The 24,223-nt window shown below is 45.0% G+C and overlaps 1 protein-coding gene across 1 annotated transcript in view; it reads right to left on the reverse strand.

Moving 5' to 3' along the window:
* LOC106538368 (proto-oncogene DBL) overlaps window positions 1-24,223 on the reverse strand; it is a 54,123-nt gene that overhangs the window by 15,244 nt on the left and 14,656 nt on the right. Inside the window, exons 7-23 of the mRNA XM_087727117.1 lie at window positions 20,556-20,675; window positions 17,461-17,577; window positions 16,636-16,785; window positions 16,295-16,419; window positions 14,910-15,024; window positions 13,315-13,434; window positions 12,032-12,223; window positions 11,455-11,646; window positions 10,248-10,419; window positions 8,114-8,202; window positions 7,806-7,894; window positions 6,596-6,662; window positions 4,112-4,227; window positions 3,944-4,013; window positions 3,298-3,390; window positions 2,219-2,311; window positions 1,892-2,017 (exon numbers count right to left, since the gene is read on the reverse strand). Coding sequence (XP_087583243.1) covers window positions 1,892-2,017; window positions 2,219-2,311; window positions 3,298-3,390; window positions 3,944-4,013; window positions 4,112-4,227; window positions 6,596-6,662; window positions 7,806-7,894; window positions 8,114-8,202; window positions 10,248-10,419; window positions 11,455-11,646; window positions 12,032-12,223; window positions 13,315-13,434; window positions 14,910-15,024; window positions 16,295-16,419; window positions 16,636-16,785; window positions 17,461-17,577; window positions 20,556-20,675 — 2,046 coding nt within the window. The remainder of the gene's footprint in view (window positions 1-1,891; window positions 2,018-2,218; window positions 2,312-3,297; window positions 3,391-3,943; window positions 4,014-4,111; window positions 4,228-6,595; window positions 6,663-7,805; window positions 7,895-8,113; window positions 8,203-10,247; window positions 10,420-11,454; window positions 11,647-12,031; window positions 12,224-13,314; window positions 13,435-14,909; window positions 15,025-16,294; window positions 16,420-16,635; window positions 16,786-17,460; window positions 17,578-20,555; window positions 20,676-24,223) is intronic.

The following is a 24,223-nucleotide window of genomic DNA, read 5'->3' on the forward strand; positions in this document are numbered from 1 at the left end:
CCAATCAGATCCCACAGATTAGGCCTCCTCCGAATTCCATCCGCCGGCCAATGCCAACTGGCGACTACTCGGAGGAGAGCCTTCTCTGTGGCTGCTCCGACCCTCTGGAACGAACTCCCCGTGGAGATTCGAACCCTCACCACCCTCCAGGCCTTCCGCAAAGCCCTTAAAACCTGGCTGTTCTGACAGGCCTGGGGCTAAAGAGCTGTTGCCCCCGTCTCGAATGGTATGACTGTTGTATGTTTTAAATTATGCATTGTTATGCTTTGTTTTTTAAATTTTTTGTCTGTATTCCCCTTCCCTGGTTGAGTTGTGAGCCGCCCTGAGTCCCCTTCAGGGGAAAAGGGCAGCATATAAATGTAATAAACTGAACTGAACTGAACTGAACTGAACTGACTAGATGGTGGGGAAGGGAAGGATGGATACCCCTTGCAGATAGCTGATTGTTTGCATTTTGTTTACAGAGTCTTAAAATGCTAACGAATGCAAACGACCAGCTGTCTGCAAAGAGCATCAATCCTTCCATTCCTCACCATCTAGCCAGAACTGAAGAAGCTTCTTGGATGAGAAGGAAAACGTCTTCAAAGAAAAACCAGGAAGTCCGGCTGCCTCTTGAAAAAAGCACCTTTGAAACAGCTGAAGACCGCAGAAAGCAGTTCTATTCTTTTAGCATTGCAAGTTTCTGTTTCTTTTCATCGTTCGTTCGGCACTTTTGACATTTCTCTCTTCTGCTCTCCGTGTGTTTTTGTCATTCTGTATTCATTTGGATTAGTTGTCATGTTCTCTTTAAAACTTTTAAATATGTACATATCTAGTTGTGGGTGCCCCATCATTGGAGGCTTTCAAGAAGAGACTGGAGAAGCCATTGATCCAGAGTGACAGAGGGCCTCCTGCTTGACTAGGGAGTTGGACTAGAAGACCTCCAAGGACCCTTTCAAGTCCATGATTCTATATTTCATGTTCTAATCTATGCCTTATATTCAGTGTGTGTGTGTGTGTTTGTGTGTGTGTACGTTTATGTATGTGTGTGTAGATAGACAGACAGTGATAGATAATAAGATAGATGACAGAAAATTAGATAGATAGATAGATAGATAGATAGATAGATAGATAGATAGATAGATAGATAGATAGATAGATAGATAGACAGACAGACAGACAGACAGACAGACAGACAGACAGCTGTTGTGGCCCAGTAGGAGCCATTGGAGCTGCCACCAGACTCCAACAGCGAGGGGCCCTATGAGTCAGCTCTGGAGGAGGTGGAGGACCCTGAACAGGGTTCCGACTCCGAGCAGGGCGCAGAGAGGCTGGTTGGCCACCAGGAGGCACCTGAGCCTTGGACCAGTGGTGAGGAGACAAGGGAGTGTGATCCGGACGTCATGCATTGGAGCAGTGGAGAGGAGACAAGGGAGATGCCCGGCACCGGAGAGCTAATAGGAGTCAGGAACAAGTACGCAGGAGGTAATTGCACTCAGCCGGTGGTCATTAGGCTCCTCTCCAGACTATAAAAGGAATGCTTGTGCACACGCCCCTTTTGCAGACGTCAACGCATTAACTAATGTTGGATGAACAGTATTGTGAGCTTGGCAGGCTGGATTGCTGCCAGGGCTTATCTGTGCTGGATTGCTGCCAAGGACCTGTCTGTCTGTGAATAAATTCCGTAAAGTATCTTTGGCTTGGAGCGTTTTGGTGTGGGACGAGGGGGGTCAGAACAGATAGCTACACAGAGATATAATATAAAAATTACTGAATGTGCAATGTTTGTATTTCCTTCTCCGCTTATTTTTCCTTTTGTGCTAAATGTATTGAGAAGGAAGACGGGAACTCTCTGGAGAGGCCTCTCCTACTGAATGAATCTAGCAATCCCTCTGCATGGAATAAATCTTACATCGTAACCAGTGATGGAAATCTGATGCATGGAATCATTGACGGACTTGACCAGATCCAGCATGGCAACTAAAGCGTCTTGCAATTCCTGCACACCTTCGCAGCTGGTGCTGTACTTCAGCAGCTCCTGCAGATTAAAACAAAAACAAAAAATAAGAGTTGGTTAATTGTTTTGCCAAAGACATAATTCTGGAAGAAAATTCCACCACCGCCCCAGCTGTTTCTCCAGGGAATTTCCAGGAGATTCCACAATCCTCCAGGAAGTATGAAGAAGGTCCAACGTGGATTCAGAGACCCTTTGACGGATCTCAGCCAAGGGTCTGCATACCTTCAGCAGCAGCTGGTACTTGGTCAACCTCTGCACGGGTTTGAGCAAATACGAATCCAGACTGAGCTTGTGTTCCAGCTTCTTCTGGCACTCCTGCAGAAGAAACCCAACTTACTCTCCATTGAGAACATGGACACCCATCTTTCTTCACTTGGGTGTCCATCAAATGGGTGGTGGTAGAACCCCAAATTAATTAGTAGGGCTTTAATAGTTTAACTCCCCCATCCAAAAACATAGCCAGAGCAGGAACAACAACATACGTCCATTCCCTCCCCCCCAATATATTTGAAACATTCAACTTCTCAATCCGCAGATCAAGGTTTTCAACCCTTCTCTTTCTCTCTCTCTCTCTCTTTCTTTCTCTCTTTCTTTCTCTCTTTCTCTCTCTTTCCCTCTCTCTTTGTCTCTCTCTCTCTTTGTCTCTCTCTCTCTTTTTCTCTCTATCTCTCTTTGTGTTACTGTGTCTCTCTCTCTCTCACTCTCTGAGTCCATCTTCCTGTCTGTCTCTCTCTTTTTCTCTCTCTTTGTCTCTCTCTCTTTCTCTTTCACTCTCTCTCTTTCTCTCTTTCCCTCTCTCTCTTTCTTTCTCTCTATCTCTCTCTTTCCCTCTCTCTTTCCCCCCCTCTCTCTTTCTCTTTCACTCTCTTTCTTTCTCTCTCTCTCTTTCCCTCTCTCTTTCCCTCTCTCTCTCTCTTTTTCTCTCTCTCTGCCTCTCTTTTTCTCTCTGTCTCTCTGTCTCTCTTTGTGTTACTGTGTCTCTCTCTCACTCTCTGAGTCCATCTTCCTGTCTGTCTCTGTCTGTCTGTCTCTCTGTGTAAGAGAGAGAGAGAGAGAGAGAAAGAGAAAGAGAAAGAGAAAGAGATGGCTCGCAACTTAATGGTTGAGAGACGCATGCAAACTTTTGAAGATTTTGCCTTTCGTTTCTTCAAAGGATCCCAGGGGGAGACCCTAAAATAAAAGCCACACCTCTCAAAACTCAATTATAACGCCACCCACATTCCCAGTGGGTTCAACCATGGAAACCCGGAAATCTAAAAATGCCTTCCATTTATTGCACTCACAGTAGAAAGGCACAATACCTGGAAAAAGAGGCTCTCGGCATACTGACGCCAGAGAGATTCCGACTGTGGCTTATTCTGACAGTACTTCTCGTACATCTGAAAATCCTCCCGCTGCAGAAGGGAACAAAAATATGAAGACACAAATCTACGTCTAAGTTCAAAGCCTGCAAGGGAGCTTTTAAAGGTAAAGGTAAAGGGTCCCCTGCACATCTGTGCTAGTCGTTCCTGACTCTAGGGGGCGGTGCTCATCTCCGTTTCAAAGCCGAAGAGCCAGCACTGTCTGAAGACGTCTCCGTGGTCATGTGGCCAGCATGATTAAATGCTAAATGCTAAAGGCACACGGAACGCTGTTCCCTTCCCACCAAAGGTGGTTCTTATTTTTCTACTTGCATTTTTTACATGCTTTCAAACTGCTAGGTTGGCAGAAGCTGGGACAAGTCACGGGAGCTCACTCCGTTACATGGCGCTAGGGATTTGAACCGCTGAAATGCCAACCTTTCTGATCAACAAGCTCAGCGTCTTAGCCACTGAACCACCACGTCCCTTAAGCTTTAAGCAAAATGGAGACATGCCAGTGGAGTCGCTGGGCCTTTCTGGATCTACTGGATTTCCAGCCTTGGCGTGAGGGGACCCACCATCGGTTTGAGAAAAGGTGCTTACAAACCCTTTCCAAGAAGCAGCACCCAACTCTCTCTGGCGCTTCCATGCAGCTCTCCAGATGATGGAGGAAGATACTGCACAAAAGGGGGAAAAAGGAGGACGGAGAAGGGATCAATTCCCCGAGTTAATGATCATGAAGTCAAAGGAAAACTTGAAAAACCTGCTGGCTTACTTGTTGTGGAAGTCATAAATTTCAGGCATGTTTCCAAAAAGGACATCTCTGCAGCTTCTCAAAAGGGGCGGTAAGAGGAAGGCCATGGTGGGGTTGTCCATCTCAGCTCTGTAGCCCTGCCAACAGCACCATCACCCAATTTAGCATTAGGCAACCTTAATATTGATTATCCTGAGCCAGAAAAAACAGCATTAGGCACGCAACCTCCTTCAGGGCTGGGATATTTGGCTTGCTGGCATTTACCATTTCTTCTTCCGAGTCGGACTATTATGAAATTTGGAGCAGACTGTACAAGTGGCTAGAGAATAGAAGCCAAAACAAGAAATAAAAGTGGGGCAGAGGCTGGATGCCGTGACGAGACGACGTGCGATCTCAAAGCTCTTGAGATCGCACTCGATACTTTTATTGCTGGGGGTTTTCTAATGGACCTAAATCATCCCGAAGAGATGGTGAACAGGAAGATTACATCTTGCTGATCTCGGGGATATCGCAAATCTCCGAGGAAAGCAGGTTTAAAGTCTTCGTATGGCAGTAAAAATTCCAGCCTTTTAAAGCTGACAAAGTCAGGGCAAATTTGAAGAAGAAGTTTTTTCAGCCGGTAAGAACCTTTTATTGTTTAAAGAAAAACGGACTGCCTAAAATTTTTTTAACACTAATTTAAATTAACAAGAAATAAAAGTATACTAGAATATACTATGAGGAAAAATGTCTATAGGTAAAATGTGATTATGTGTACTATACTCCTATATTATAACCTAACTATCGCATTATTGTTAGAATTGTTCAAAACTAAGAGAAGGCAATAATTGAACTGCAAACTACAAAGGCAGAATATACGTATATGCTGATATGGAAAGCTGTAAAAGTATATTATATTGTTATGTTGCTTGTGGTTTTATCTGTTTTGTATTTGTTTTTGTATTTGGTTTTTCCTGTTCTTTTTAAACTTGAAAATGTTTAATAAAAACTATTTTAAAAAACATTTCTTCTTTTTTTAAATCTAATTTTCCTTGGCTGCCTGTGTCAAATATACTAAGGGAGCCGAGGTGGCGCAGTGGTTAAATGCAGCACTGCAGGCTACTTCAGCTGACTGCAGTTCTGCAGTTCGGCTGTTCAAATCTCACCGGCTCAAGGTTGACTCAGCCTTCCATCCTTCCGAGGTGGGTAAAATGAGGACCCGGATTGTTGGGGGCGATATGCTGACTCTGTAAACCACTTAGAGGGGGCTGAAAGCCCTATGAAGCGGTATATAAGTCTAACTGCTATTGCTAAGTCCACATTGACAGTTGGCTTCCATAGAAACTGGCACCTAATTCAGACTGTTCCACTCCCGTGGCAAATATTTGCACCGTCTCTCTTTTGATCTGCAGCCAAGACTCAGGATCTCATTAAAATTCCTGGTGCCTCGCTTGATAGTTTCCAGTGTTTGGCCATCAAAATCAAGACATTTTTGGAAAAGTACCGTGTTTCCCACAACGAGAAGTGTCGGGGATATTAAAACACAAATTGCTTAAAAGAATAAATAAAAATAATAGAAGTTTACAGATGTTAGGTATTTTTATTTCAATGTATATTTTAACTACCTAACAAGACTATATAATTTGATTAATGTGATAGAGATAATCAATAATGTTGATGTGAATTGGGTCAACATGAATGATAGCTAATTAACTTTGTTCATACTGTTATTGCGAATTGGATTAAAATGGAAAAATGGATAAGAATTAAAGGACTAAAGAGCAGATGTATAAATAATATAATGAGGATTATATAAACTTGATAAATGTGATAGAGATTATTTTGGTTTGCTAGGAGACAAAGCTAGCTTCAGCCATCTTGTTCCATGAAAACCCAACCTTCTGAAATCCATCCATTCTTTCTTCTACCAACCTAATCACTTTCCAACAATTTAACATCTACAATCGACTAAATGTTTGCCCACTTCAAAAGTTCCCTTTCAACCAATGGATGAAGATGGGGATGCCGTCAAATTTGACATCAAATCTGCTTTCAATCTGTTCCCAAAGTGATTTAAGATGAAAAAGAAAAGAATTATATGGTGGCTAAATGACTACGGAGATTCTCTATCACCCAGGTCATGGTTGTCTCAAAGGTGATTTTTCAAAAGGCAACTGGGCTTTGTTTTTCCTTGAAGATGTTTCGCTTCTCATCTCAACAGGCTTCTTCAGTTGAAGTTCTTCAAGTTCTTCAGTTCAGTTCTTCAACTGAAGAAGCTTCTTGGATGAGAAGCGAAACGTCTTCAAGAAAAAACAAAGTCCAGTTGCCTTTTGAAAAAGCACCTTTGGGTATGGTGGCCACCTCTCTTTATAGTTTACCTGGGAATATGGGAAAAGCAGTGGAGGATGGGCACAGAAGTAGAATAAGAACACTAGATACATTTAATGGAGCAGTACGATTGAGAAGTTGCCCAGAGTTGTACGACCTCGTGCGTGTAAAAAGCTAATCAAATAAATACATACTCACCATCAACACCGTGAAAAGTTCCTCCACGTACACTCGTTCGGTTTGTATCAGTTCATGTATGACGTGGCTGGAATGAAACCAAACCAAAGAGCATCAAGAGATGGCTCCACAACTATTTCACAAATCAACAACAAAACAAGAAGAGAGGTCCTTGGTGCTCTCTGACTTTAGTCGCTGCAGTCACGTTTCATGATCCAAACTCTGTAACATCATCAGGGCTCGTCCTAATGAGATGTGATCCCAGGGACCAGCACGGATGAGGTTACCGAGTTTGGGTAATGAAACATCTGCAAGAAAACAACCAAGCTCACAGGGCCACAAGGACCCCATAGTCATCGTCATCATCATCATCTCCTCCTCCTCCTCTTCCTCCTCCTCCTCTCCCTTCCAGCACTGATGATGTTAGCTAGTTTGGGTCATAAAACATCTTCAGGAAAGCAATCAAGCTCAGAGAGCACTAAGGACCCCGTACATCCTCCTCCTCTTCCTCCTCTCCCTTCTAATAATGATGATGTTACCTAGTTTGGATAATGAAACATCTGCAGGAAAGCAACCAAACTCAGAAAGTACTAAGGACCCCATAGTTGTCTCCTCCTCCTCCTCCTCCTCCTCCTCCTCTCCCTCCTAGCACTGATCACATTACCTAGTTTGGATAATGAAACATCTGCAAGAAAGTAACCACGCTCAGAGAGCACTAAGGACCCCTCATTTCAGCCCTGAGCTACAAATAATCTCCCTTATTGGTAAAACATCTGAAGAACATCTGAATTCAGCTTTTGGTAGAAGCCATAAAAGACTTCAGCCTTCATGCTTATAGTCATATGGGTGGATTTTTCAAGAGTTTTCCAGCATCTTAACTAACACGACTCAAGGCCTTTGTTTAAAGTTTCGATTGGTTGATCAAGCTTTTCTTTCAGATGAAACAAACTTGATGGGAAGGAGATAAAGGTGGGACCTCCATGACCTTAATCCGTTCCAGGACTTCCGTTGGCACTTGATTTGATTGTGACTGCACACACAGGCACATACACACATACAATAAAGGCGTGGAAGGGGGAAATCGCTGTGGCTGTGTTTGATCGCCACCCGAGGGTCTGTTTGTGAACAGAGAGTGAAACATTTAGCGGATTTTTGGGTCGGTACCCGATTTGGTCGTGGTCAGAACCGTTCGTGACCTGAGGTCCCACCGTAAATGGAAAAGCCAGCACACCTTTTCAACATATCTAAGCTGTCTTCACTGTCTGTGATGTAGTACTGCAAGGAATTTCTTTTCTCCTGGTAATTGTGGACAACTTCAATCTGGGGAGGACAAGATAGAAACAGAGACAATTGAGCAACAGCTTGCTTTTAAGGTGAACTTTGCGTTTATGCTCTCCAAGAATTTAAATCCTGCCCTTCAGGCAGTGTTTCTCAACCTTTACAATGTGTGGACTTCGACTCCCAGAATTCCCCAGCCGGCACAAAACTTTGTGGTGGCTTCCACCGGCTTTTAAATTGGTTGTTATACGTATATCGTACCTTGCGGGAATTTTGAGATTTCCTTGAAGTTTTCTTGCCCGGTAGAGAGATATCGAAGGAAAATTTCAAACTGGAATTGAAATCCACACCTTGGACATAAAGATATGGATCATTTCTTGTTCAACTGCTCTCTGTTAATCAATTCGGTCATGGCAGGAGGGCGGAGCAACCCCTCCCCCCTCCCCCCTCCCAAGAGAATGTTTAAAAGGGAGGGGGGGAGTCATCCAAAAGGAGGTGATTTAGTTGGAGGTTGAAATTAAAAAAAAAGACAGACAAAAAAAATCAAACAATTTGAAATGAGTGAAAGAATGAATATATGCATGGATATGGATAAACATGGATGTTTGATCTCTCTCTCTCTTTCTCCCCCCAGAAGTAATCAATCAACCAAACAATCAGTCAGTCAGTCCATCTATCCATCCATCCATCCATCCATCTATCTCCATCCATCATCCATCCATCCATGCTTGTCTGTCTGTCCGTCCATCCATCATCCATGTCTGTTTGTCTGTCTGTCCATCCATCCATCCGTCCATTCATCCATCCATCTATCATCAATGTCTGTCTGTCTATCCGTCCATCCATCCATCCGTCCATTCATCCATCCATCCATCTATCTCCATCCATCTATCATCCATCCATGCCTGTCGGTCTGCCCATCCATCCATCATCCATGTCTGTTTGTCTGTTCGTCCATCCATCCATCCATCCATCCGTCCATTCATCCATCCATCTATCTATCATCAATGTCTGTCTGTCTATCCATCTATCTGTCTATCCGTCCATCCGTCCATCCGTCCATCCATCCATCCATCCATCCATCCATCCATCTATCTCCATCCATCTATCATCCATCCATGCCTGTCTGTCTGCCCATCCATCTGTCCATCCATTCATCCATTATCCATGTCTGTTTGTCTGTCCGAACATCCATCCGTCCATCCATTCATTCGTCCATCCATCTATCATCAACGTCTGTCCGTCTGTCCGTCCATTCGTCTATTCGCCCATCCGTCCATCCCATCCACCCACCCACCATCAATTTCTGTCTGTCTATCATCTCTCTCTCTAATCGATCATCTCTCTGCCTATGTATCTATCCTTCCATCCATTTCCCCAACCAGTCTATTGTCTCTCCTCCTGCGACATGCGGAACTGAATCCAGCAATGATCAGCTGATTAAATAAACTTTACAGAGCTGCTCATCTGCCAACAGAAACTCTGAAGACCTCTGAAAACATTCTACTTAAGACCATGTGAAGATAGCCGAAGATCTCTCTGGAGAGCTACCAACCAAATTAGGACAATTAAGGACATCATACACCCAGTGAAAAGGAAGAAGCCCAATCTTTACAAAGGGGACTCTAAAGTTGACACAAGAAGCAGAAATTGCCCACTGGGGCAGCTCACCTGGGCAATGAAACATGGAGGCCAATTTTATATAATGGACTCAACACCTGAACAGGTGTAGGAAGCCACACCATGAAAATCCTCACAATGTCACCCCACTTTCTTTCCTAGATTTAATGCCTATGAACTTTTTTTTTTTAAACAACTTTGGTTGAACTAAAGGAGCAGTATGCAAATGTGTATCTAATTTGCTGTTATTTTAAGGTTGAAATATCAGGTATATAGAGGAAGCACCTGGGATGTAGCAATGGGCAAAAGAGGTAGGGAGAAAAACAGATGCAGAAGAGTGTAAACAGATATGGAGGGAAGATGTCTCATCTTCAAAGTGTGCTGTTGCAAGAATAAAAAAAAAAAGAAGGTACAAATTAGGTCAGGATTGGGAGAGAGACAGAGGGTGGGGAGTGGGGAGGAGAAGGCACTGAATTCACAAATGGGACTCCGTATTCCTCCTCCTTTCCACTTCACTTCCATGTTGGGGTGAAGGAAGCCCTGGAGAACTTCCTTCAAAAGACCTTCACGGTATTCTTTTCGAAGCGTGGCAAAGACAACTTTGGAGAATGGGGGTGCAAAGATGGCGGAGTGATGTCATTGGCGCTCACCGATACAGCCCACCAGCCTGGGTGGATTCTCCCACCCATGCAACCCCGCCAATCCCGTTCCTACTTCCCCCAAGGTTGTTCACTCAGGAATATTTCTGGGTGATGTAAACTCAAACGCAGGTTACCGTGTTTGGGGGAAAACAGCGGAGATTTAGAGCGAGCCGGGCATTCTGGCCTGGGGGCTACCAGCTGCACTGGACGGGCCTGCTTGTCCGCGAGCTTCCTGAAGCAAGCTTGCCGGTTCTCAAACATGCTGCGCACGTTCTCCAACTTGATCTGGACCATCTGTATCCGAGCCTGTGGATTCCCCCCAAAATAAGAATCTGATAAGCAACAATCACAACTGTGTTTTACATTTCATCAGGCCCAGATCCAAGGTAGACAAAGGCCTTTCCAGACTACTCGTAGTTGTTGATACTCGTAGGTGTTGATCAATGGGTGCTTTTCATCATTAGTTTTCTGCTGGTTCAAAGTACCATATTTTTTGGAATATAAGACGCACCTTTCCCCCCTGATAAAAAAGCATGAAAATTTTGGTGCGTCTTATACACTGAATGTAGCCAGGGGTGGGATTTGGAGGTTCTCCAAACTGACCATAATGTTAGCTACAGGTTCTCCCGAACCTGGGCGAACCTGTAGCAGCCTACCCCCAGATCTGAGATACACAAATAGAATACAATACAATAGCAGAGTTGGAAGGGACCTTGGAGGTCTTCTAGTCCAACCGCCTTGCCTAGGCAGGAAACCCTACACGACTTCAGACAGATGGCTATCTAACATCTTCTTAAAAACTTCCAGTGTTGGAGAATTCACAACTTCTGGAGGCAAGTTGTTCCACTGGTTAATTGTTCCAACTGTCAGGAAATTTTTCCTCAGTTCTAAGTTGATTTTCTCCTTGATTAGTTTCCACCCATTGCTTCTTGTCCTGCCCTCAGGTGCTTTGGAGAACAGCTTGACTCCCTCTTCTTTGTGGCAACCCCTGAGATATTGGAAGGCTGCTATCATGTCTCCCCTAGTCCTTCTTTTCATTCAACTAGACATACCCAGTTCCTGCAACTGTTCTTCATATGCTTTAGCCTCCAGTCCCCTTATCCTCTTTGCTGCTCTTCTCTGCACTCTTTCCAGAGTCTCCACTATGTTGAAGTTGCTCCACGTGGGAGCTACCATTATCTTACGTCAAGGCCATCGAGTTTAACACCCCTGATCGGCTGAGTTGGGTGCTTTCAGTCTAACTCAGGAATGCCAATCTCTCCATGGGAGGCAGCCGGCTTGCGCCTAAGTTTCATTTGTGTAACAGTTACTCCTCCTGTGTGAGAGAACCTCTAGATATACCTTGAGTTCCGGTGTTAAGATGAGATGAAAACTAGAAGACAGGGCTTGAGGATCGATGTTTAAATGCAGCGAAGAGTTCTCGAGGAACTTCTCTATGTCTTGGAGAGCTTTCTGAGCCCCTTCCCGGGACTGGCATTTGTCCAGTGGCTGGTTGGCTAGAAGATACACACCTTCATCACAACATTCGAGGGCCTAACAAGAGAGGCAAGGTGGACAAAGAAGATCTATGAGTAAATCAGGAAGCCCCAAACAACAATCCCATCTCCATCGGCATCTCCACTGTGGGATGGCCTAGAGGTGGAGTTCTTGCCTCACAATCAGTTCGGTCCTAGGCAGAGGCAGATATTTCTCTCTCTGGGCACAATGAGAATATATCTGCTGAACAAAACTCCACATTGGCGACAGGGAAAGGCATCTGGCCACTCAACACTCAGCCTCATTCAGTTGCCCCGACTCCACCCCGCAAGGGATTACAGGGTCGTTAACAGGAAAAAACCCCAGCATCTCCACCATCTCCTACTGAAGAAGACAAAGGTGGTTGAAGCAATGGCTTCCTCCATCTACATCCTTGGCTTACCTGCTGAAGAGAAGTGAGGAGATCCAACGTTTGCTGGAGCCTGTTGCTTTTCCTTTTGATTTCTTCTAGCAAGGTGTCCGAGTGGTGGCGCAATTCATTGCACTGCTGGCAAATCAGGTTGAGGGCATAATGGTGGCTGGCCGCCATTTGGTGTCCGTGAAGAATCGCCATGTGAGCTTTTGCCGTTAAGTCCTTTTGAAGACCACGGCAGCGGGAGAGGGAAACAGGATGGAGTTACGTCAAAATCATGAGGCCAAGGTCACCTCCTAAAACTTTCACCTCTTCCTTTCTCAATCCCCTTTCTGACACTTCTTATACTATAAAAGGTAAACTATGTGCTAGTTGTTCCCAACTCTAGGGGGCAGTGCTCATCTCCGTTTCAAAACCGAAGAGCCAGCGCTGTCTGAAGACGTCTCCGTGGTCATGTGGCCGGCATGACTCAATGATGAAGGCACCCGGAATGCTATTACCAAAGGTGGTCCCTATTTTTCTACTGGCATTTTTTACATGCTTTCGAACTGCTAGGTTGGCAGAAGCCGGGATAAGTAACGGGAGCTCACTCCATTACGAGGTGCTGGGGATTCGAACCCCCAAACATCCGACCTCTCTAATCGACAAGCTCAGCGTCTTAGCCACTGAGCCACTGTGTCCCTTCTCTTATACCATAAGACTTTGCAATCTTTATTCTCTCCATCCGCACGTGGATTGCTTTAATCTTTGGGTTGCTTTCACCTGAGATGAAGGCCATGTGGCCTCCAAAACGTTTTATTATTGCACCTTCTCAAAATCATGCTGTCGAAGGAGCCAAATTCAACTCCTGGATCTTTAATTTCTTGACTACAAAAACTATAGCAGTTGGCCACTATTTTCTCCTGAGACCACCTCCCAATGAAGCCAACTGCTCTGAGATTCTACGGTGGTCTCCAATTCAAGTAGCAACCAAGTTGGGCCTGGCAGAACCTCTAGAACCAGTTGGATTTTCTCCCTAAATAGGGTTCCAGTCAAGGAATCCAAAATGAAATGGGTTGTTTTTCTCCCAGAAGGAAGTCAGAAAAGGTCCATATGATTAGTCTAATCCCTCAAAAGGGGAATCTTTCCAAGTTCATGAAAATCCACCTCTCTTGGGTCTTCTCATTGGCATCCCATAATACCCTTCTCCAATCTTTGCGGGGGTGTGTGTGTGTTTCTCTTTATCAAAGATAATGTTAAGCAAAGAGCATCCTTTCTCAACCAGGAGGAGAGGCTGGTCCATATTCATGAGGCTGTTTTCCATGGCAACTCACCTGTGCGGATTGCTCCAAGTTACCCAACTCCGAGAGTCTTTGCTGCACTTGAGAGACGTTTTCACCCGTATCTGACAATTCCCGCTGCTGCGTCATTAAGAATTCCAGGGCTTTGCTGATCTGAAAAGAGAGAATCTTTTCTTTCAAAGGAAGTCAACTCAACACTGACAGGAGGTGGCGTCTCTTATTGAGGCCAGGCACAAAGCATCTCGTGGCTCTCTCTCAGCTTGAAAATTCAGACTCATCTCCCATTTTATCTTGTTTTGCTGAGATCCGGTGCCTCTCATCCCCAGAAGGCACTGTTTAAAACCGCCCTCAAAAATACTTGGTTTAAGTACTGGTGTGTGCTTTTGGGGAAAGGAAGGAAGGAAGGAAGGAAGGAATAAGAGAGGGAGGGAGGGAAGGAAGGAGGGAGAGAGGGAGAAAAAGAAGAAAGGAAAGAAGAAAGGAAGGAAGGAGAAAGAAAAAGAAGACAGGAAGGAAAAATGGAAGAAAGGAACAAAGGAAGGAAGGAAGGAAAGAAGGAAGGAAGGAAGGAAGGAAGGAAGGAAGGAAGGAATAAGAAAGGGAGGGAGGGAAGGAAGGAGGGAGAGAGGGAGAAAAAGAAGAAAGGAAAGAAAAAAGGAAGGAAGGAGAAAGAAAAAGAAGAAAGGAAGGAAAAATGGAAGGAAGGAACAAAGGAAGGAAAGAAGAAAGGAAGAAGAAAGAAAAAGAAGAAAGAAAGAAAGAGGAAGGAAGGAACATGAGGGAGAGGGAGAGAGAGCCAGAGAGAGAGCCAGATACAAAGAGACAGAGATACAGAGATAGATAGATAGATAGATAGATAGATAGATAGATAGATAGATAGATAGATAGATAGATAGATAGATAGATAGATAGATAGATAGATAGATAGATAGATAGATAGATAGATAGATGATAGATAGATGATAGATAGATAGATAGATAGATAGATAGATAGATAGATAGATAGATAGATAGATAGATAAAGATAGATAGATGATAGATAGATAGATAGATAGATAGATAGATAGATAGATAGATAGATAGATAGATAGATAGATAGATAGATAGATGATAGATAGATAGATAGATAGATAAGATAGATAGATGATAGATAGATAGATAGATAGATAGATAGATAGATAGATAGATAGATAGATATGAATGGATGGGAGATAGATAGATAGATAGATAGATAGATAGATAGATAGATAGATAGATAGATAGATAGATAGATAGATAGATAGATAGATAGATAGATAGATGATAGATAGATAGATAGATAGATGATAGATAGATAGATGATAGAGAGAGAGAGAGAGAGAGAGAGAGAGACAGACAGACAGACAGACAGACAGAGATGGGGGGAGGGCAAAAATATTAGATCCCTCCCACTGGTTATACTGGCTATCAATGGACTTCTTGCAATCGTCCAAAATGCCAAAACAATTCACTTTTGAAATGTGCCTCCTCCGATAGAAAAATCTAGCTAGGAAGCCATTTTCTCCCTATCTGAACTCATTAGAAACTATCTCCTACTTCTCCGAAACGTCTCGGAAAGACCAAAAGCCACTTCTCCTTTCTTCTCTCACCTCTTGGAAGTTCTGCTCAAACTTCCACAGCTCCAAGTACTGCTCCATCTTCAGCTGATGCTTCTCCCAGAATCCGTCAAAAGCTGTTTCCATCTCGTGCAGCTGGGTGAGTAAGCTTTCCTCGCGGGAGTAAATAAAGTCAATCACTTGGTGGATCTCCGCGCATGTTCCTCCATGTCCTTCTGTCCTACATCTATCTATCCAAAGGACTCGTAGGGATTCACCCACAGCGAAATCTAGAAAGTCTACCTTGGCCTTGATACCAACCAGTTCTGAGACTACGTAGCCTTAAGATTTATGCCCTTCTTAAGTGGAAACTGGGATCGGGGAAGAGCTGTTGATTCATAGAAATGGCTAAAATAACACCCATAAACTGGATTTTAAGGACACAGTACACCCCCTTTTTATTAATTCTAAAGAACCTTCCATTCTTTCTGACCCGCCTCTTTCCGGAATCTCCAGCAAAATTGACCAACTGTCCTTTTCCAATTCATCTAATACTCTACATCCTTGGTGTTTGAAGGAATTAACTTGGGTCTGCATGGCAGTATTTGACTCCCAGCCTTAATCTAACAAACACACCCTGGACAGAGGCCAGGAAGAAGTGGTGAGGACAGGAACAAAGGTTCTGTGAGCAGGCATGGGCCATGACATTTTTACAGGTAGGCAATTGACAAGATAACTATGCCTTTAAGAGAGTTTAAGCCCCTTTTAACCATATGCTCATTCTAGTTTTCTGTGGGATTATACCTCTTAAGATCAGGAGTGGGATTCAGCCAGTTCAAACTGGTTTGAGGGAACCAGTAGCTCCGACGATCGACTGGGAAGAAACCGGTTTGCTCCGACGAACGGATCAGACCACTCACCGGCCCCTACCCTTTACTTATACCTAGTTGATTCGTGTGGCAGCAATAGCAATAGCAGTTAGACTTATATACTGCTTCATAGGGCTTTCAGCCCTCTCTAAGCGGTTTACAGAGTCAGCATATCGCCCCCAACAATCCGGGTCCTCATTTTACCCACCTCGGAAGGATGGAAGGCTGAGTCAACCTTTGAGCCGGTGAGATTTGAACCGCTAAACTGCAGATAGCAGTCAGCTGAAATGGCCTGCAGTACTGCAGGGCTAATTGCCACACCTCAGCTGTGTTAGTTACTCCCCAGAAGTAACGCGGAAGGTACGTTTTGCTAAAACTGTGCAATGTGGGCAGAGCAAAACAGGCGATCACCGAACCGGTTGTTAAATCGGCAGGATGCCACCACTGCTTAAGATGACTTATTTGGCTCAGCCAATGTTCACCCGATGTTCTCCTGTGAATTTGGGCAGCTCCACTTGAATGTCGAGTCACCCAGCCTAAAAACTAAGTTTTTGAGTTCACGATGCTCACCGATGGACAGTCTCCCAGTCGCTGGACCTCTCTTGCTGATGGTCCTGCTCCAGACCTTCAATCTCTGGCTCTTCTAAGCTACACAACAACATCTTCCCTTCTTTGGTTACTGCGGTGATGTCTTCCTGCATAAGACGGCAAACAAGGTCTTCTGATCCAGATGATCCCCCCCCAACCACCATGAAGATTATTCTAGGAGGGACTCAACTCCCCATCTTACTCAACAAACTAGGGTTAGTAGAGTCAGCGTTGACTATGACTTATGAACCAAACCCATGGCTGAGGGTTGGCAAATTAACACAGCAGCAACAAGGAAATGGCTACGATTTCTTTCAACTTGCCTTTAGCTGATAGTATTTCGATGTCCGCAGAGCCAGGATGTGCTCAATGGAATATGTCTCATCCGGTAGTTGTGTTTCGGCTAATTCCATGCCGAAAGATTGTAGCAGCTGAGCGGTTTCCTTCACCATGAGTGCAAAGCTTTCTATAGCCTAACAAGCAAACATTGTGGATTTAGGCATTTCTTCAATAAAATTAGATTAGCAATAGCAATAGCAGTTAGACTTATATACCGCTTCATAGGGCTTTCAGCCCTCTCTAAGTGGTTTACAGAGTCAGCATATTGCCCCCACAGTCTGGGTCCTCATTTCACCCACCTCGGAAGGATGGAAGGCTGAGTCAACCTTGAGCCGGTGAGATTAGAACAGCCGAACTGCAGATAACAGTCAGCTGAAGTGGCCTGCAGTACTGCACCCTAACCACTGCGCCACCTCGGCTCAGATTGCGATTCTCCCTGAGATGCTGATGGGCCCCACACTTACTGGTGTTTTGAAGGGGCTCAAATCTTGAGAGTCTCCCTCCCAGATTCCATCAGAGACTGACTTGATTTCTGGACAATGAGTAATATTTCTTATTAAGTAGTTTTTTTATATGAGTAGAGTTTGGCCATATCCTTCCGTTCCAGATGCAGGCATGGTGCTTGAGAAGCAAACCTCATAAACGCAGAATTCTCCTTTTAATGACCCCCGTAATCCCTTGCATCGGGGTGGAGTCAAGGCAAACGGAATGGAGCTGAGAGTGCTTACTGGCCGGATGACCTTCCTGTCACCAATGCGGAGTCATACACTCAGAATGTTGGTATAAAAATGTTAAGCTCGTAGACGTACCGTTCTGAAGATGACCCATTCGCTATGGCAATACTCCAAGGTGCCTCCGAATTCGGGTGTCAATTGCTTTTCATCGATGTATGTCAATAGCTCACTGACAGAACTCAGCATTACCACCTAGAGAAGGTGGGGGGAGGGGGAGGAAGAAAAGACCATCACATTAGCTTGTCCTAAGGAAGCCCATAGGTCCAGAAGCTCCATTTGATAGGACACTTCACCTGGTGCACCAGTTGCATCCCTATCTGAACCGGGAGGCTCTCACAACAGTCACTCGTGCCCTTGTGACCTCTAGGCTGGAGTACTGCAATGTGCTCTACATGGGGCTGCCCTTGAAGAGTATTCGGCGACTTCAGCTAGTCCAGAATGCGGCCGCGCGAGCGATTGTGGGTGCACCTCGTTTCACCCACGTAACACCTATTCTCCGCGAGCTGCACTGGCTACCTGTTGATCTCCGGGTACACTTCAAGGTGCTAGTTGTCACCTACAAAGCCCTTCATGGTATTGGATCTGGGTACTTGAGAGACCGCCTACTGCCAATTACCTCCACTCGATCAATTAGATCCCACCGATTAGGCCTCCTCCGAGTCCCATCAGCCAGTCAATGTCGACTGGCAACCACGCGGAGGAGAGCCTTCTCTGTGGCAGCTCCGACCCTGTGGAATGAACTCCCCATGGAGATTCGTACCCTCACCACCCTCCAGACCTTCCGCATAGCCCTTAAAACCTGGCTGTCCCGACAGGCCTGGGGCTAAAGACCTTTACCCTACCCGAATAGTATGAATGTTGTGCTTTTAACGATGTATTGTCCTATATGTAACTTGGTTTGTCCTCCCCTCCCCTTGAACTGTGAGCCGCCCTGAGTCCCCCCAGGGAAAAGGGCGGCATACAAATATTAATAAATACCAAATACCACTGCGGGCATGTTCGCAAATTAATTGGATTCAGCCTGAAGAGCAAGCAGAGACAATTTGGGGCCCAAAGATCAGAGTCATGGAAGTTGGGTTATTCCCCATGATAAACCATGGAAGTGAAAACTGAGCTCTGAAGAAGCAGGAGAGGAAGAGTATTGATGCCCGAGTTTTGGTGTGGGAGAAGACCATTAGAGCAGTGTTTCTCAACCTTGGCAACTTGAAGATGTCCGGACTTCAACTCCCAGAATTCCCCAGCCAGCATTCGCTGGCTGGGGAATTCTGGGAGTTGAAGTCCGGACATCTTCAAGTTGCCAAGGTTGAGAAACACTGCATTAGAAGACCCACCTCAGAGGACCATAGACAATCAAGAATAGAAACAAATGGGCCATTGAACAAATCAACTCCGTGTTCTCCCTCAAGGCTCAAATTGTTGTCAGGGTCCAAAGCAAAACTTTCCTCAAAGTTCCAATTTATGAAGAGAGTCATATTGGCGCATCTGGGAAAACCCAAATCTGGAAGCTTCCCGGTTTTTCCCCACCTAGTTGAAAGTTCATGACCTTGCCCCCCACCCCCACAAGTCCATCCCATGGTCCAATCTCCCACTGCCACGCTGGCGGCTTCCGCCCATCCGGTTCCAGTCAGGTGCAGAGGTACAAAGACAAAGGATGATGACCTTGGCTTTCTAGAAAGAATGTTGTTATGGCTACATAGCATCTAACGCCGTACAATCCCATTTTCCCACCATAGAAAATGCCTAGTAGGATAATAGAAAGTGTGGCGGGTCAAAGCTCCAAAAGAAAAGATGGCTGCAGGCCTGACAATTGTCTTATTTTGCACACCGGATGCTAAGATCTAGCTCTCCCTGGAGAAGGCTCTGAGGCTGGCAGTGGTGGAAAGAATGAGAAGAGGACAATCGGCAGCAAAGCAGATGGGCTCAGTTCCAGGAGCGCAGAGAGTCTTATCAGGAGACCTCAAGGACAGTTCATCAGGGAGCTCTATCTAAGCAAAACCGAAGAGTCAACGGACTTGATGGCTTCTAAGCATCACCAAGCAGAACATTCAAAAGAAAACCCACTGAGCTGTAGCAAAGACTACAAACTCCCACGCTAAATCAGGCTACCATTCTCTGGGGAGCCTGAACTCTGGCAGAACCAGCTGAGAGACAGGATCCTAGCTAAATTCTGCTTCTCTTCCCTTCCTCTTCCTCTTGTCTAAGAGAAGTCATCTTTGGCCAAGGACATCATCAAGTTTCATACAATTCATGTGGATACTGCTGAATGAAATGCACTCGTCCTTTAAGGCAGTGGTTCCCAAACTTGGCAACTTTAAGACTTGTGGATTTCAACTTCCAGAATTCTCCAGCCAGCTCTGCTGGCTGGAGAATTCTGGGAGTTGAAGTCCCCAAGTCTTAAAGTTGCCAAGTTTGGGAACCACTGCTTTAAGGCATTGCCTTCACCTCTACGCCTATTGCAATTAAAACTGCACAATTGAGAAACAGCTCTAAAACCACTCCCCACTAAAACCACTAAATACCAAAGCTGCAGCATTAGTGCAATTTGAAGCAACAGGGGATTTCTGTTGTGGCCTACCAGCAGCCAGCAGAGCTGGCAACAGAGCTGGACAGTGAGGAGGGTGGGGAGGAACATGGGTCAGTCCTGGAGTCTGAGGAAGGCTCGAACAAGGGCTCTCGGGGGCAGAGAGGGGACCAAGGTGGTCTGGCAATTCTCAGCTGCCTTCGGAGCTAGAGAGCCGTGAGGCAGAGGAGCAGCTGGAGCCTGTTCCCAGTAGAGCTGCCAGAAGAAAAGAACAGCTCAGAAATCAGGGTTGACTTGAGTAAAGTCACAGGTGGAAGGTGAATGGCCCCTCCCATAAGATATAAAAGAGGAGCGAACAGGGAGGGAGCTTTTGCAGGAAACAATTTGTTCGGTCGTTCATTTCAGGAGTGTGGAGATCTGTCCGTGAATCTCAGAGACTCTGTGCCCAGCCTTTCCTTGCACAGCTCCTCATTTGGAAAATGTTGACATGGCAACTTTCCAAGCTAGATAAGGTCTGTGGTCATAAATATTCCTTTGAAAGACAGTTTGCCAGGCCTTGGCTGAATGTGAATGAGAGGAATTCCCATTCGTTTAATAAAAGGGGTTTTGTCGGGACTTTTTGGGGAAACCTCGGTCAGAACAATCTCACCGGTAGTTTGAGAAGGAAGTCCTCTTGGCTAAACCGGAAACCGATGTCAGTAAAAGTGCGCTGGAAAAACCCAGTTGGACGTAGGACCATGATGAGGTGAAGATTCCCAGGAAAAGAAGTCTGGAATTAGAAAGAAAGGCAAATAAGTAAATGCTATTCTTCCCCCATAAGAACCAAATCCTAAACCAGTTACAGAAAGAAGGTTCTACTAGACACGTAGATATAAACCACACATCACTCAAAAGAGAGAATGAAAAGCTTAAGAAGGAAAGAAATAGTCCAGAACAGAGTTTCCCAAACTTTTGCACCTCATGGTCTACTAAATTCATAATTTTAAATCCCACGGACCACTATATGTTATGCCTAATGGCTGGTTGGGTGGCCATGGCTAGATGGTCATGTGACTGGGTGGGCATGGCCAACTCGATGTCACTCAAGTCAAGGGGCGCCTCGCTGGCCTCTACTCGCTCCTCCCCTCCCAGCCCCTCCTCGCCTGCCCGCCCGGACTCTTTAGGGCCCCAACAGGAAGCAGTTGCTGGAGCTAAGCAGCCACCAGGAGAAAGAGTTGGCAAAACAGCTCAGTTCAAATTGGATCTGACGGAGGAGGAGGTTCAGCAGAAGCACCTCACTGAGGACTATGAGCATAGGCTTTCCAAGCAGAGGGAAGACCTGTGGGAGTGCAAGGCCAGGTGCTGGCGCCTGGAGGCTCAGTGGGCTGAGATGGTCAGCCAGTTCCAGGCCATGATGCAGTCCCACTGGAACGAGGCCCTCCGGCTCTTTGCCACCAGCGGTGTTTCCCTCCAGCCTTCGCCCAAAGCCCCCCACCAGGAGGCTGAAGCAGACCCTGAGCCGGAATTTCTGCCCCCCTCCAACCCACACAAAAAGACCCCGAAGGGGGAGACTCTCTGCAGCAACACAAGTGTTCATTGCACATATCCGTCCCAGGGGCCATATTTTGAGGACCCCTGATTTAGTGCAATATAAAAAATGCAAATAATTTTTCTGTAGACCACCCAAATAATTTTCAAGGACCACCAGTGACCCACAGACCACCAGTAGGTGACCGCTGGTCCAGAGCACATCCTCTCCAGCAGCCAATATCCAGATAAGCAGGGATTAACGCCAGACAAACAATCAAGCAGGGGGGGGGGGAAATACACTAACGAAGGAACTACCAAGGAGAAAACCACACCCCCACCAACACTGGCAGCACAAACTACTGTGTATGAATAGGGAACAAGCCCCACCCTCTCTTGCACTGATGAAGTTACCTAGTCAGGTAATGAAACATCTGCACAGAAACAACCAAGCTCAGAGGACACTAAGAAGTCCACCCTTCAAAGGAGAGAAAGAGAAGGAGAGATTGTAGGAAAGGAAGAGGAAGAGTGGAGGAGAGGTAAGGGAAGAAGAAAGAGGTAAGGAGAGGTGGGTGGAAGGGAGAGAAAGAGAAGGAGAGGAGGGAGGAAGAGAAAGAAAGAGGAGGAGAGGAGGGAGGATGGGAGAGAAAGAGAAGGAGAGAGGGTAGGAAGGGGAAGAGAGAGGGTAAGAGTAGGGGAGAGGTAAGGGAAGAAAGTAGGGGAAGGAGAGGAGGAAGGAAGGAAGTAGAGAAGGGAGGGAAGAAGGAAAGAGAAGGAGAAGAGGGTGTAAGGGAGAGAAAGAGAAGGAGAGAGGGTAGGAAGGGGAAGAGAGAGGGTAAGAGTAGGGGGGAGGTAAGGGAAGAAAGTAGGGGAAGGAGAGGAGGAAGGAAGGAAGTAGAGAAGGAAGGGAGGGAGAAAAGAAAAGAAAGGGAAAATAAGGTGGTGTTACAACAGGCGCTAGGGATGGTAAACAAAACAATCCAAACTGTATATTATAATCTTTTAAATGGAATAACAATAGTATAAGAATGGCAAAGAAAAAGAATAACCATATGAATGTATACCTAGAATGGTATGTAAGAGAATAAGCGATAGTAAGAATATAAAGCACAATATAGGTAAACAATATTTGGTTATAAATAGCTAAGTATAAATAAATATAGAATTGTACATAAAAAAATGGATAACGAATAAGGAGACCATGAATGCAAGATAGAAATGTATAGAAGGGAAAACACTAACTGCAAAGAAACCAATTCGGAACTGCTGTATGATATACGATGGAACTTCATATGTTTGTTTTTGTTGATGTGTTCGTGTGTTTAAAATAAAAATTTATAAAAAGAAGAAAAAAAAGAAAAGTCCTCCCTTCACCCCAGAGCTTGCAGTTATTCTCTCCTATTAGAATTTTCTACCGTTGGAATAAAAGTCTTAGCAAATTATCAGCATCTTAATTCTTAGCCACTAATGACTCTTCTGTGGGACACAGAGAAAGGCTGGTGATAAAATATAGGGGAGGGGGGGGGAAGCCTTAAGAAATCATTTTAGTTTTAGCCAAGGTTTTAATGGTGGCCCTGTCCCTCTGACGGACGCGAATGAGCGCGAATTACAGTTTCACATCATTGGCAATTGATATTGTACCCCAGCGTGGGATCTCACACCAGAAACCCAAATGGAAATGCACATTTTCCTTTCACCTGCTGTGCCAAAATACTGCATTTCAAGTATTGTTTAACTCTTTCCTCTTCCAAATTCTCTTGCCCATACAGCTTACCAGCGTATAGCTTAGTGATCTTGTATAATTTTCTTCTTCTCTACCATTGCAGAGCAATTTTGCCCTTGATTGTTTTTACATTGCAATATTTTCTTTGATTCTCTTTCTTTTTTCAATTTATACACCAACTGTCTACCTGGTTTATTAGCATTTTCAAAATAGTTCTGTTTGGCTCCTCTGATTTTTTTGTGCTAGTTCCTCTTTTTCCAGTAAGTCCATTTTATGTTTATTTATATCCATTTTTTTAAATTTTGATATTCTGTTTTTTTGTGGCGAATTCTGTAAGCTCTTTTTCAAGGGCCTTGTAATCATTCTCTAAGCCTTTAAGAAGTTGTCTTTTCTTGATATTTCTCTTTCTTATATAGTCTGTTATCAAACCTCTAGTATACGCTTTCATTGCATCCCAGAGGTTCTGCATTGATGTATCTTCCTTTCTATTTTCTTTAAAGAAAAAGCCAATTCTTTCCCCATTTTCTGTACAAAATCCTTCTCTTTTAATATCGTATTATTTAACGTCCATCTGGATCTCTTTCTTTGTCCTTTCCATTCAATTATAATCGGATTATGATCTGCCCAAGTTACGGGCGCAATTTCGGTATGGCATATACCCGGGATGGCGAACCTGTGGCACGCAGAGCCATTTGTCAGGGCACGCGAGGTGTTTTTCAGCTTTTTTTAAAAGCCATTTTTGCCCTCCCTGGGGCTCCAGAGCCTGGGGAGGGCGAAACGAGCCTCCCCTATCCCATGGAGGCCCTCCGGAGACTTCAGGAGCTTCCCCGAAGTCTCCAGAACACAAAAAAAAACAGCTCTATGGGCAAACCGTAAGTTCAGGAACGGAGAGCCGAGGTGGCGCAGTGGTTAGTGTGCAGTACTGCAGGCCACTTCAGCTGACTGTTATCTGCAGTTCAGCGGTTCTAATCTCACCAGCTCAAGGTTGACTCAACTTTCCATCCTTCCGAGGAGGGGGAAATGAGGACCCAGACTGTGGGGGGCGATATGCTGACTCTGTAAACCGCTTAGAGAGGGCTGAAAGCCCT

The sequence above is a fragment of the Thamnophis sirtalis genome, unplaced genomic scaffold (genome assembly GCF_051295495.1).
Source record: "Thamnophis sirtalis isolate CommonGarterSnake01/CBP01778 unplaced genomic scaffold, rThaSir2_p1.2 scaffold_13, whole genome shotgun sequence".
Lineage (NCBI taxonomy): Eukaryota > Metazoa > Chordata > Lepidosauria > Squamata > Natricidae > Thamnophis > Thamnophis sirtalis.